The following is a 13,571-nucleotide window of genomic DNA, read 5'->3' as shown; positions in this document are numbered from 1 at the left end:
AAATATTCTCTGAGCATTTACTGCTTTACATAGTCCTAAGATAGCTTTTTTTGTGGGTTTTAGAATGTCATGTGTGTTTTACGCTATTTTATATGCCAAAAATTTGATCAGTAACTCTTGATCGAGTACTTAATCGTCAGTGAAAGCAGTAATTTAGTTGCAGCGGTAATAATGATTCTACCAAATCCTTGTAGTTTCAAAAGCACTGCAAAAAAATTTTAATTCTGTGATTTTCAAGCTGTTGTTAGGGCTGAAATTGTTATTTAATACCTGGTTTGTTGACAGAAAATAGAAAAACTTCTCATATTCTCATAATGAATAAATTATTTTTTGGCCAAACAGACACAAATTTTGATTGCTCCGAGCTCTTACAGGTGTTTTTGGAGCAATTTGAAAACATGCTTAAAAATTTCACCTTCACAAGACCAAATAAAGTTCCAAGCCTGAATGCATGCTGAATGTATTTATCTGTGTCTCCTTAGGTGCAGTCTTCAGAGTGGAAACCAGAAATCCGGCTGCCCAGTGTCAGTGATCACATAGTTCTCAGTGGGTTAGAGTGGGACACAGAGTACAACATCTATGTGGTGGCAGAGAATCAGAAGGGCAAGTCTCAGCCAGCAACCATGTCCTTCAGGACTTCTTCAGAGCCAGAGGCCATCCCAGGTAGCGTACCTGCCCCCGGTCACTCACACTAATGTGGAACTAAACAGCCAGAAACCTGAGGAGCCAAACTCAAACCTGAAAACCAGAGCAGCTTGTTCTATTTTTAAATCTGGAGCGCTGACGGGTGAATGACAACTAAATAAATCTATAGAAAAAAATAAATAGATTTCGTGGACGGCGGTGAGCCAAAAATGATTTTCCGGCTGAATTTTCTCACTTTAAAGTTTTGACAGCCCTCACTAAATGAGCTTGAGTTTGTGCTTGCAGATCTGGCACACACACTCACACAGAAGATAAAATGATCTCCTCTGAATGTCTGTAGCTTTGTTTACCGTTAATGTGGATAGTTTGTCTCTGTCTGGTTGGAGCTTTTAAAATGACCCTCAGTAACCGCTGATTAACACGTATGTTGAATTCTTAACTGCAGCTGAAGGTTCTTTACTAACCGTGCCGAAACCTACACAGCCTGTCAAATTCTCTTTAGGTGATAGACACACTTGAGTACCTCACTGAAACATCACAGCAGGCCATTATGTTTCCTCTCACTTTTTTCCTAATTCATTCTCCAAACTAAAGCATTTTCCACTCACCCACCACTGAGTCACCATCTAGTCGACATGGTGTAGTTTTCCTCTTTTGTGCTGTGCTTTTGCTTTGATGTGTTGCTGTTTTTTCCCCTTTTTCAATACAAGAAATCAGTTTCTTCGTCTTTTTTTTTCCACTTTTGGTTTTCAGACCTGACACATTTTCACTTTCTCTCTTCCTCTGTTTTCCCCGCCCTTCTCTTTTTCTCCCCCTCTTTGTTCTGTTTCATTTCTCCCCCTCTTCCTTTATTATCTTTCCCCCTTCTCTCTTTATCCCCTCTTTCTCTCTCTCAATGTTCCTGCTCTCTTGCCTGGTCCTGGACATTGGTGTGGTGGACCACGTGAACATTTTCGTCCCGACCTGTGTGCATTTTGGTGTGGTCTGGGTTGTGCTGTCCCCACCCACAGCCACTCAGGGCTGCTCATCTGTGACATACACTTTGGTATCACTCATCATGTCCCTCATCACTGTTCTCCTGCTCTCATAGTTTTCGTGAGGAAATTCACACCATTACTGTAGAGGAGAGCTTGCCTTCTCTCTGGCTGTCTTTCTGGACACTTTCACTCACTTACAACAGACTTTGTCCATGACAGATGTGTCTCTGTTATGGGTGAGGAAAAGAGTGCTGTGTTGTTTCAGAACAGACCAGCCAGACGTGTTGAACCAAAGGCAGTGGAAATCCTCCACCTCCCACAGTTTCATACTGCTCAGCATTAGCACTGCTGGTCATCAGCACTAGACAAGAGAGACAGAGAAGAGTGCCAGTTTACAGTGATGAACAATAGTAGATTTTTTTCAAGTAGCATTAGAACAGAGTGAAGGCTGACTGCTGGACCTGTGTGTTTACATAAGCACTGTATTATATTGTTTAATAGCTCACAAAATTCTGCATAATGTAAAGGTTTGTAATATTAACGTTTACACAATTAAGGTCATAAAATGGGGAAACAATTGTTTATATTGGCACAGACTGACAAGCCACCTAAAGAATGATCAAACAACAACTTATTTTTATGCAGACTACTAAGATAAATGTCCAGATATTCCTCCAGCATGTAATGTTTCGCAAGTGTCATCAGCAATAGTCATTTTTATACGTACGTAATTGGGATGCTTTACTCAGATGTATAGATCTTGTTTACATGTTAATTACCTGCAGAGTTAAATGTATATTTTAGAGTAACTTCTGCTAAATCAAAGTTGATATTACCCAAACAGTGACAATACATCACTGCTTTTAAATCTGGGAAAAGCCTGACATTCATTTTCTGTGCACAGATTATTCCACATGTCTGGGTAACTAGCAGCACACTGTACGCTTTGGTTTGCTCTTCTTTCTACTACCAAATAAATGGGTTGAATATATATTTATACTTTTCGTTTTTTTTATGCACAGCTTCATGCATATCAAATCTTCAGTATGCCTCATATTTAGAAATGAAGTCATATAAATAATTAAAGTCTGACAGCACAGTCGATACAAACGACACACAGCATCTAAAGTTGTGCTGAGCCATCTAGAACCTATCAGTGCTCATAGCAGGTGAGTTGTTTCTGTTTTATGGAAGTATTTGTGGTTACAGTAACACGTCAGCACTTTATTTAGTTGTTCATTGTTTCTGTAAAAGTGTGTCCTGCTACATTAGTTCAGCGCCCTCCCTTTTCTCATCTCTTGTGTGGCAGATTTAAGTGAAGAGTCTCCGCTCTCCATGGGCATCATGCTCTGGGCAGGAATCCTCGTTGTAGTATTTATACTCCTGCTCCTGGCTGTGGATGTCACCTGTTACTTTGTTAACAAATGTGGCCTCATCATGTGTCTCTGCGGCAAGTCAGGCACAGGGACCAAAGGGCACAACTTAGAGGAGGGCAAGGCAGCCTTCATGTGAGTATCAGACTGTATATTTACATATATTTACATACATGTTGTCTGGGTCTTTTAAACTGATGTATTTGATGGCACACATATGATGTCTAATTTATGTTCAAAGTTAAAAATGTGGAACCAGAGAGATTGTTTCAACTCAGCGTATGAATATCTTCATTTTAAGATTGGATCAGATGATTGGATCTCTTACATGTGTAATGTGAGATGGTTATATACAACTTACTCTGCACCAAACAACAACAGGACTGAGCAACTAGCTAGACTGATGTAGCTTTTGGTTTTTAAAAGCAAAGCCAACATTGATTCAAGTGCTTTAAATCTGCGTTATTTCCAGTAGCCTGAGGATAAGTGATCTGTTACTAAAAAGTCTTTGTAGAGGCAAATGGGAAAACTTTTGGCTCTTATTCTTTGTGACCTCAGTCAACAGTTTTACTTTAAAGTTCTGTTACTTCATTTACAAAAGGGTGGTTTCAGGGTGACTGTGTCCACATTTTCTGTAATGTCTATGGGTGAGCATAGAGGAGATAAAGACACATCAGGAGTTGGTGGAGAATAAAACGGCTAAACGCAGAGTTAATATTGGATGTAACAGTCAGACAACCTGACACAAGCACTCTCACCATATCAGCTTTATAAAGTGATTATTAGGGCTGTGTCAGATCATATCATAATGCCATTGCTATAGCAACGCATGCTTATGTTCCCTAGTATGCTCAACAAAAAGACAAACCAAGTCATGTCAGACAGCCAAAGCCACCTCTGCCTCGAATAAACATTTAGCTCAAAATGAGCTACTTCAACATCCTCCAGCAAAGCACTTTGCAAAATGGTTAAGGTACACACAGCAAACTTGTTTCATTACTTCAGGTAAAAATGCAGGGAATCATGCAGAAGATACAAGCAGCTGGTGATGTACGCCACAGTCACTATTTAAAGTCTGTATAACAGGAAGAGCAAGTGGTGGATAAAAATGACTGGTTACATATTGTTTGGTCAATTCAAAATTGGAAAAAGTGGGCTTTAAGCAACTAGTAAAAACTAGAGATGGCACGATACCACTTTTTTATGTCCGATACCGATACGATATCATAAATTTGGATATCTGCCGATACCGATATGAATCCGATATAGTGTGTTTTTTAATCAATAAAACGTTTTTTTTAATATCTTGCTGCATTTTGTATAAGTTTATACTCAAGTTTAAATAAATAACAACACTAAAGCTATTCTGTTATACCTGTATGTAAAAAATACACTGCACTCAAAATATTTCATAGTTCAGCAACACTGATCAATCTAATAAACTTAAACCTACTCCATCCTCCCTATTCTGGTATTTTAAAGAGTACTTAGCAGAAATATTAAGCAACCTAACTAATAGGGTTGCAAGCTCCCAGCAAAAGAAAATAGGGAACCACCCCCCCCCCTCCCCCCTCCACCTCATGATGCTTAATTGATGTAATCAAATTTAATTTGATGCAGTGTGGAAAAATGCACAGAAATAAATTATTTTTCAAGAATAATTAAATAGATTCAACATCTTTCTTCAACAGAATTGCAGAATTCACAGATGGTACTTTCCCAAAGGAAAAAGTACTATAGCTTACTACGGTATATTAGACTTAACAGTTACTATATACAGTAATGGACTTCTATATATTTTACATCAGATTAAAACTTTGGGTGTAAGAGTCAGATAATTATTTATTAAAAGCTAGACATTTTAAATGAGAATAAGAAAGAAAAGTATGTCTTTGTGCTCCCTTTTTCCCTGTTCATGCCCTATCGGTCCCCCTGGCTAAACTTTGCTAGATCCGCCCCTGCACAGTTACCAGCCGTCAGCTACATAGAAAAAGATCCTGGTGTAGAAAGTAATATTAAATAAATTCTAACAACAGCTTATCAAGCTTAATAGTGCTGCTGTTGTTCAGCCGCTGGTTTCCTCGTTCTGGTGAGAAGTGGGCCAAAAACAAAGAAGAGAGACGGACTCACGACAGAAAAGCCGATCAGCTGATCATTAAGCAGTTTCACGATTGAAGTAGCAGTAGGGGAGAGAGAGAGAGAGGGGCAGTCGCTCCATATATCGGTTGTTAAGCTTAACGTGGGAATGCTTTACAAACATTCAGAGATGAACTTACACACTTGCTTTACTTCTCTCTGGGATAACTTCCTCGGAGATGAAATGCCGGATTGCTAGCAAGGCTACAAATACACACAGCCGCTCTATCACGTGATGCATACTGCTGCAACGTGCTACGGTTATGAGCCGAGTTACGCCGTGTAGCAAGTTTTGTGGGGTGCTTTTTTGATATTTAATGGATCGGATTACATTTTTTATTTCTCGCCGATATCCGATCCAGTAATTTGGGTCAGTATCGGACCGATACGTAATATCGGATCGGTCCATCTCTAGTAAAAACCTCAACCTAACTTATAAAATCCCAGATAGAAAATAATTTTCAGTTTTGTTGTAAGCAGGTCTGTGGGTAATAAGAAGATTCTTTGTAGAAATGTGATGTGTTTGAGGGTTTTATTTATCTTCCAATTTACCTTTTGTTTGCGTTTTAAATAAGCCGACCTCAGCTTAGAATAACTGGCCTTCCCACATTTCCCAGAAGGCCTTTCAGGAATGAACTCTGAAGATTACTTAGAATTTTAGCTGAAGGTTTTATTTTATTTTTGGGCTGCTATATCTAGATATATCAAGGGAAGCTTGTGTAATTAAACAATAACTGAGATTGCCTCTTGAGCAAAATAAACATGTATTACAATGTCTAACCAGGCAGTATCTGAAGTACAGCAAGAATACATGAATCAATAAAATAGCCCCATAGGTAAGATGAAATTTTCCTTCAATGAAACAGATGAGGATGTTTGATTCAAGCGCAGCACTGAATGGATGCTTTCGTTTTGAATCATTCTGAGTAGGATGTTGCATTACGTATTGGATTGTTACATTTCATGAGTGCGGTTCCACGAAAGCACAGCCAGATGGATGACTTGACATTACTTTGTAAGCTTGAAAATAGATGATCACTGTGGGCCGTCTGCTGCTTTTGAATCACCCTTTCTTACTGCCCGCTTGGCCAAAAACAACAGCTTAGCAAGATTGTCTGTGTCTTACAGGAAAGATGAGTCCAAAGAGCCAATAGTGGAAGTCAGAACAGAGGATGAGTGCTCAGCCAATCATAACGCAGCAGGACCCGTAGAGCCGAATGAAACCACACCTCTCACAGAGCCAGAGTAAGTAAACGCTGACAGACGGCACACGGCCTTTTTACCGCTCTGAGCTGTTGTACACTGCACTCCACTTTAAAGAATAATGAATTTATTCAACAGGATATAATTTGACGCTTTACATTATTGAAAAAGTTGAGGTCATTCTTGAGTGGAGTCCATTGGACTGTGTTGCTTTTCTGTTTTTATTCCCTAACCAGAGGGATTGCTGTATTTTGTGTTTCTTCTCCAGCCTTTGGAGATTTTTTCTGTCTCATTGTATGAAGGTTGAAGCAATACCAGTCAAATAAACACAAAGGCTTTAGTCCTCTAGAGTGTGGTCAACTCATGAAGCCATTTGACAATTTCAGCAAGCCATCTCATATCAGCAGTCTGGAAAAAAGTAGATTATGCAGTATGAGATTGCCACTGGTACTGTTTAACCCTAATAGGTGGTTCTTTGTGGTGCTGTAGTTTCCTGCAGGAAGGCTGGTGCCTTTTTTTACTACAGTAGTTTTCCTAGTCAGTGTACTCCATGTTGGTGTGTGTATGGGATGTATCCTTTGATGTCCACTCACAGCATGATGCCCTCTTTTTCTTCTTCTTTCTTTTTCTCACTAGGCTTAAAAGTTGCTGTATTTTGTGTTTCTTTTAGTTGCTTTGTCTATGTTTGTGTGAATTTCTAAAGCCAACTAATCCCTCTGCATGCTCTCGTCCGGGCCACCCCTCCTCTTGTCACAGTCACCCTGGTGTCTAGTCTGTGTGTCTCTGTTCTCTCCCTGCTCTCTCAGGAAGGCGGCTTACACTGCTGCTCTGGCACTGGACACCCTCTCCTCCGTAGCCACCAACTCTGACACAGCCACTGCAACAATTGATCCCGCTCAGGACAGCCCCTCTAGTGAAACCACTACCCTCACTTGTAGCCTGTCCACCCCAGCCAACGAACCCTCACCCACCCCTGTCCTGGCTCCGGCCCCGACTCCAGAATCGAACACGGCCCCGCCACCCCCTCTCGTCTCCACAGCTGCTGTTGAAGCTAAAATGGCCCCGCTAATAGAACAGAGAGGAAGAGATGCCCCAGAAGAACAGGAGAAATTAAACACTCCTCCTTGCACCCCCGAACAGATCAAACCTCAAAAATCTGGGACGCCAATACCACCGAAGCGTAGACACTCTCCTAAACTTGCTGCTCTGAATGCTAAAAGTAGTCCCCCTGTTTCTCCTCTGGCTGTCTCTCCTGTATCTTCCTCTCCCACTTTAGACAACAGGAAACCTGCTCCAAGCCCACCAGTCACCAAACCTCCCACACAGCCAAACACTGTAGCCTTAAATCCAGAGCCACCAGTACAAACTGCCTCATGTCTAGCAACTACTGCCCCTGCACCAGACCCAGATTCAAAACCTACAGCCCCAGATTCCAGTGGGCGTAGCCTTACTGCCTTTAACAAAGACAAAACTGTTGATCAAACTGCTGACGGTACCACACCCACTGCCAGAGTTGCTACTACTAGTTCACCTGCAGTAATCCACAGTGTTTCTGAAGACCTGGATGCTGTAAACCCTGGTTCTCTAGTTTCAGGCATTCCCTCACCTTTACCTGTTACTCCTATTCCTTCCAATCCTGTCCCTGTGAATCTTGAGGCGTTGCCATCGAACAACCTTCTTATATCAGCGTCAGACACATATGACTTACTGACCCCTGACATGGGGCCCAAAAATGCAGATTTAGACTTAGAGATGATAAACGGGACAGAAAGACCCTCCATGCCCCCCGCAGACCTCATTAGCTTAGACAGCCCGCCAGCTGCCCCCTCTCTACCCAATGGAGACGAAGCAGACCCCCCCTCAGGCCCAGTTCTACAGCCATCAGAGACTCTGGCCAAGACTGCTCCTCCTGTCAACGATGAGTACGGCTCCCTCTAGAGGTTTATCTGTGTGTGTGAGTGTGTGTGTGTGCGCATGAGTGCGTGTGTGTAACTTGTATACCCATTCATTCACCACCGCATCTTGCCATTGACCACACAATATATAAAATATTGTAATGGTAAATTGTGGTAATGATAATAAGATAGTTATTAGTACAATGTTGTGGATAGAGAAGTGATACGATGCTTTTGTTTTGTTTGTGACCGTTCTCCATTGTGGGGTCTCTATCTTTGCAACATTCACCACAAACGTAGTTAAACCTCTTTCAAGACAAGAAGCTCGTTACATAAATATGGAAATTTGACATGCCATTCATAAGTCTAGGTGTGTTCCTGGTGAGTGACTTAAACAGAGACAATAAAATCATTCTCACGTACAGGTCAGAAAACTAATAAATGAGGTTAAACACTGTGCACACGAAATACTGTGTATGTTTAAGTCATTTCAAATCATTATTCAAATTCTTCAGTGATTAGATTTTATCTTAAATGTCACTGAAAAGCCATTGTGTTACATCTTTGATTGCACACGTCATGCTAGTTTGCTCAGGGAGGTGGAGCTAGCACCGGCAGTTTTCTCACATTGTGGGTGAATGTCTACACACCACTTGTGGTGATCAAGTGGGTTTTACCCAGTTTACTCTAACACGGCTTACATACAGTCATTCACTGTCTAGATCACTGGTCTGCAGGGTGTCTTATGCCCAACTACATACCATTCTGGACACAACAGTTAACTGGCATTGTAAATTATCCAAATATAAATAATTAGTTCAGTGAGTTAGTATTGCTGGAGCCAACTAGCGAGGGCCACAGCTCTTAAACATCTGTTGAACTAGTTTTGCACACTGTTAGTTACCATGACAACACGACGTCCCTAACCCGAGCCTCATACGATTCCTGTAAAAAGAACCCAACTGGTTAGGCCAGTGTTGAGCTGTTGAGGTGAGTCTTCATGTATCGACATAATAGTTAAAATCAAATTTATAGTAAACTGAATATTTTTTAGGTTTTGAAGAATTTAGGAAGTGATGAAATAACCTTGAGCGTTAGGAAACTTTGACCTTTTACAGGAGGAATAAATAATCAAGAAAATAAATACGAGTGAATGGAGTGATGCAGCCTTAAAAATCCTGTAAACATCTTCTGTCTTTCTCAGTGTGCTTTCATTCGTGCCGTCTTATTGATGTCTCCGTGGTTCTTAAAACTTCTTCTGGCATGCTTCCCTTCAGAAGTGAAGAAAGCTCATGCCCCACATCCCACAATTTTTAGCAATCGCTGAAAATAAATCGGCTTTAATTTGCAAAATAACAGCCAGTAAAGTCATTATTGTTCTACAGCAATTGTATTAAGTTGCAGAAAAAAGAAACACTTAAATCCAACTTATACTTTGTAAAATCAGTCACTGATTATGTCTGTCAGGAGAACAAAAAAACATGACTTTCCATCTCTACTGTTCAACTACTCGAGTACCTGAGTGTTGCTCTCATGTCTGAATAAAGTCACAATAAGCAGTTAAGTAAAAGCCATCACTTTAACAGCAGTGTTACATGTCTGCAATGGACCTTTGTTAATCACCACAATGTTTAGTTCTCACTAATTCTACAGCTTCTAACTGTGGTGTTTCTGTGCTCTGAGCAACTAGAAACTGTGCTAATTGCTTTAAAGATGAAAATGGACATCACATACCACAAGCCCAGGGCTAATTTCTCGTCCTACCATTGTCTCTCTGTAGTAGAACTAAAGCAATTAATAGCTAATATTTGCTGTTTCAGTTTAGGCATGCTAGTCGTTACAGGACGAGGTGTATGGGTATGCCATTATCTGTTTATTTTATCTGACTGTTGTCAAGGTGGTGAAGAGATATGTAAGAAGATATCTAAATACAGTGTCTTCTTACATATTGGGTGAAGATGTCATTGAGAATAAATGGTTTAAACTGTTCAAACAAAGTGTTGTTTGCTCAGATATTTTCTGTTGTCTTGCGTGAGACGTCCCGATTTCTAATTTTGAACTTTGTCTCTTTCCCGCTGCAGGAAGATTTTTTCTGATGAGAAGGGCAAACTTGAGGAGGGAGGCTTACCAAACACCCTGATCTCTGCAGAACACAACAGTGTCATACAGACAAATACAGCCGAGAGCAAAGCATGATGGGCCGGGGACATCCCAGCCCTATCCAAAACATTTTGCAGCAGCAGCATCGAGCAAGAAACACTGCAGGAGTTTTTGGTTTCCAGTGCCCTTATCTCCACTCTCAAAACAACACGCGTGTCGATTGGTTAGAGCGCACTTTGACTGTGCTTTCATTTCTGCTCTCATTCATGAAATGTTTACTACACCCAAGGAGTTTATCTGTAGGTCATAAGAGATTTATTTTATTTTTTTATTATTATTTTATTTAACCAGTCAGGAAGATTAAGAACAATCTCTAATTATACAGATCACTTATACATACATATATATATATATATATATATAAAATTAGACTCTACTTTCTATTGTGCTTATAGTTTGGACTGCAATTGCGCAAAAGTATTGGATTCTTATGAGAAATGTAAAGGCAAAAAAAACAACTGACTATAGAAATTATTTTTCTTATTTTCATGTTCTAATGTTCAAATGTAAACGTTTTTTTCAGCATTTTTTTAAAGTTTGACTTCTTTTGTGGCCTAGTCTCATTAAATAGCTTGTTCTGCATGTCTGACCTGCAATTGGTTGTGAAGTTTTGTTTACAAGGTTTACTGTTTCACTTCGTCTGCTACGGGGATGTTTAATCACGCGCAGATATGCTGGCATTGATTAAACATACACTCGAGTTCGGCCTTTGGATTATAGCCATTTTTTATGGTTATATGAAATCCAGGATTAACCCACAGCCAGCTGCAGGGGGGAAAGAGGCTGAGAGAATCCCACAAGTACACGATGTGCATGATTTGATCTGATTTAGACCATTTCTGGATCAAATTTATTCAGTCTGTCACTGCCTTACCAGATTGGTAGTTAAAATATTCATTAATAAAATGTATTTGATTTAGAGAAAAAAAAAACTCCTTGAACACTAACAGTCACAGACCAAAAAAAAAACAAACAAACAGGAGGCAGCACAGCTGCTGATTCTCAGCCGCTGGTTGAAGAACTGTGGATCAAGCGAATGTCTTGTGATCTCGAGCTAAATTTATTTGTTTGGGGGACGACTATGAGAGCTGTAGTTCTTCCTCCCATTTACGCAGATCAAAGGTCTGGCTTCATAGTTTTGAGTTGTGCATTTGAAGCAAAAAAAAAAAAAAAAAAAAACATTTGAAAAAGGAAATTTAAAAAAGCATTTTTTGTACTATTTAAAAACTACAAAGATTTCTTTTCTGTTCCTGCCTGCAAGCTTGTGCACTGTGCCTGTGTGTCAATAGATTGTCTTGTCATCAGTTTCTATGATAATCTGCATAGCTTCGTTGTGAGAAATTTAGCCTATTCTTTTTATTTGATGTGTTATTAGAAGAAAAAGTACGATAAATGGACTAATGTGGTCATTATAACACGTGTAGTGTATGAAACTGTCCGTCTCTGGTCACAGCACCATATTATCGCCAGCTGTAGTGAAGGAAGGCGTTTCAAGCCTCGGCATGAATTCAGTCAGTACATCATAACGTATAACTACAAGGCAGATAGACATGCCCGTGTTTGTATGGGGGCAAATAGTGCTCATATTGATTTAATGAGTGTTACCTTTGGGGCTTGCTCTGGCATAATTATACACATTGCTTTTATTTTATTTTTTTCCCCCCCAGTTGTTATTCAAGTGTTCTGTAATGTGATCTCTGAAATTCTTTTTTTTAGTTTTTGTCTTTTTGTACAAAAATCACTCACCAAGAGCGACTGCTTGACAATACCATTGGCAGGAAGCAAGGTGGTCCACCTAAGACAGATGATCATACTTTTTTTTGTACCATGACAAAAATCAGATACAGTTTTAAAGTAGGAATAAAAGAAGATCTTTACTCTCCTTGTACTCCAGTGCTGTCACCAGACCACCTTGCTCTCTCGCCTCTGGATGCTCCTTTTGGTTTTATTGGGTCAAACTCAGAAAATATCTGTTGTGTACAGTCTGAGTGCTAACCCATTTACAAAATAAAATGGTTTCCAAATCTAATTTCGTCCTGTCCCATTTTGTCATTACTTTTATTCACTTTTCCGTTCTTATTTTTCCAGCACAACTTGAATCCGGAGCGTGCAGTGACAGATTTCTAACAGTAGATGGCAGAAAGCACCCACTTTTCGGAATCCCTGTTGGTTTCGCCATGTCATAGAAACACAGGACGATTTAGAAAGGTTACAGTGCAAACAGGTTATGTTAGCGCTGGAAGTCCCTCGGGCTAATGCTTCGGATAGATGGGGGGGACAAGTAAACACGTGTTACGTAACGCACGCTTGTGCAGGAATAAAGTTAGTACTTCCAGTCTGGAGTGTTGGACAAAACTATGTACCAGTGAGGGCTTGATATTTTCGGCTCCCCTCAGTACCTCTGATGTGACATGAACCAGTGTTGTGTCAGAGTGTCAACAACCACAGCGACCCGGTATGGCATCCAGTTTCAGGAGCCACACCGACCCACTGTCCCCTCTTAGGCAGTTTCATACCCCCTCCGCCTCCCCGGTGTGCCCTGTGCGCACGAACCAGGCTGATGCGTAAACGCACTGAATTAATCAGAGTGTGCTTCTTATTTCAGGAAAACAAACTAGTCCTCCGCCTGTAGCCTGTCACTAGTTCTGAAACGCTGTAGATGTCTCTGACCGCAGCCTTGATGGAGAGCCGAGGAGCAGAGGGCGATCACACCGAGCCGTGACGTCGGCCCGGCGATGATTTGCAGCCGGTAAAGTCAGCAACTAGCAGCCTTGTGGAGACAGGAAGTTAGACGGTGGGATCTTCAAAGTAAAACTGCAAGTACTCAGTGCGAAAGTGATTTTTATTTATTTTCTATAGAAAGATTTCATTATATTCATGCAGGGTTACGGAAATCACGTTGAGCGCCCTTTAGAGAGACCAAACCTCAACCTGCTGTCAAACTTATTTTAATCAAGCTGTGCGTACGACAAAGACACACCGTTTACTTCTCACCGTGTCTGAAGTAACCCATTTCTTTATTCATGCCACAAGCTGACATACTTTCATACTTACATTATTCCCAGTGCCGCTGGCCAATAAAGATTCAGTTCATTTAACCTGTAATCTACGTCATCTGCATTTGTGTAAGCCACCAGCAGGACCATTTAAAAGTTGCAGCTGGTCCAGGTGAATAAAATCAT

The 13,571-nt window shown here is 40.6% G+C and overlaps 1 protein-coding gene across 5 annotated transcripts in view; it reads left to right on the top strand.

The window, feature by feature from the left end:
* Positions 1 to 12,418, top strand: part of ncam1b (neural cell adhesion molecule 1b) — a 79,158-nt gene extending 66,740 nt beyond the window's left edge. For 4 of the 5 annotated variants that reach the window (XM_084950548.1, XM_084950551.1, XM_084950549.1 and 1 more), the window contains 5 exons: positions 483 to 663; positions 2,932 to 3,130; positions 6,260 to 6,376; positions 7,141 to 8,256; positions 10,311 to 12,418. In XM_084950548.1, coding sequence (XP_084806674.1) covers positions 483 to 663; positions 2,932 to 3,130; positions 6,260 to 6,376; positions 7,141 to 8,256; positions 10,311 to 10,425 — 1,728 coding nt within the window. In that variant the 3' untranslated portion in view covers positions 10,426 to 12,418. Of the gene's footprint in view, positions 1 to 482; positions 664 to 2,931; positions 3,131 to 6,259; positions 6,377 to 7,140; positions 8,275 to 10,310 lie in introns of all 5 variants that reach the window. The other variant, XM_084950550.1, reaches the window with a different exon arrangement.
* The last annotated feature ends 1,153 nt before the right edge of the window (positions 12,419 to 13,571 follow it).

Source organism: Perissodus microlepis, chromosome 14 (assembly GCF_051167445.1).
Source record: "Perissodus microlepis isolate ML-2025 ecotype Zambia chromosome 14, ASM5116744v1, whole genome shotgun sequence".
NCBI lineage: Eukaryota > Metazoa > Chordata > Actinopteri > Cichliformes > Cichlidae > Perissodus > Perissodus microlepis.
Note: the sequence above shows the minus strand (reverse complement) of the source record. Positions and strands in the feature narration are given on the sequence as shown.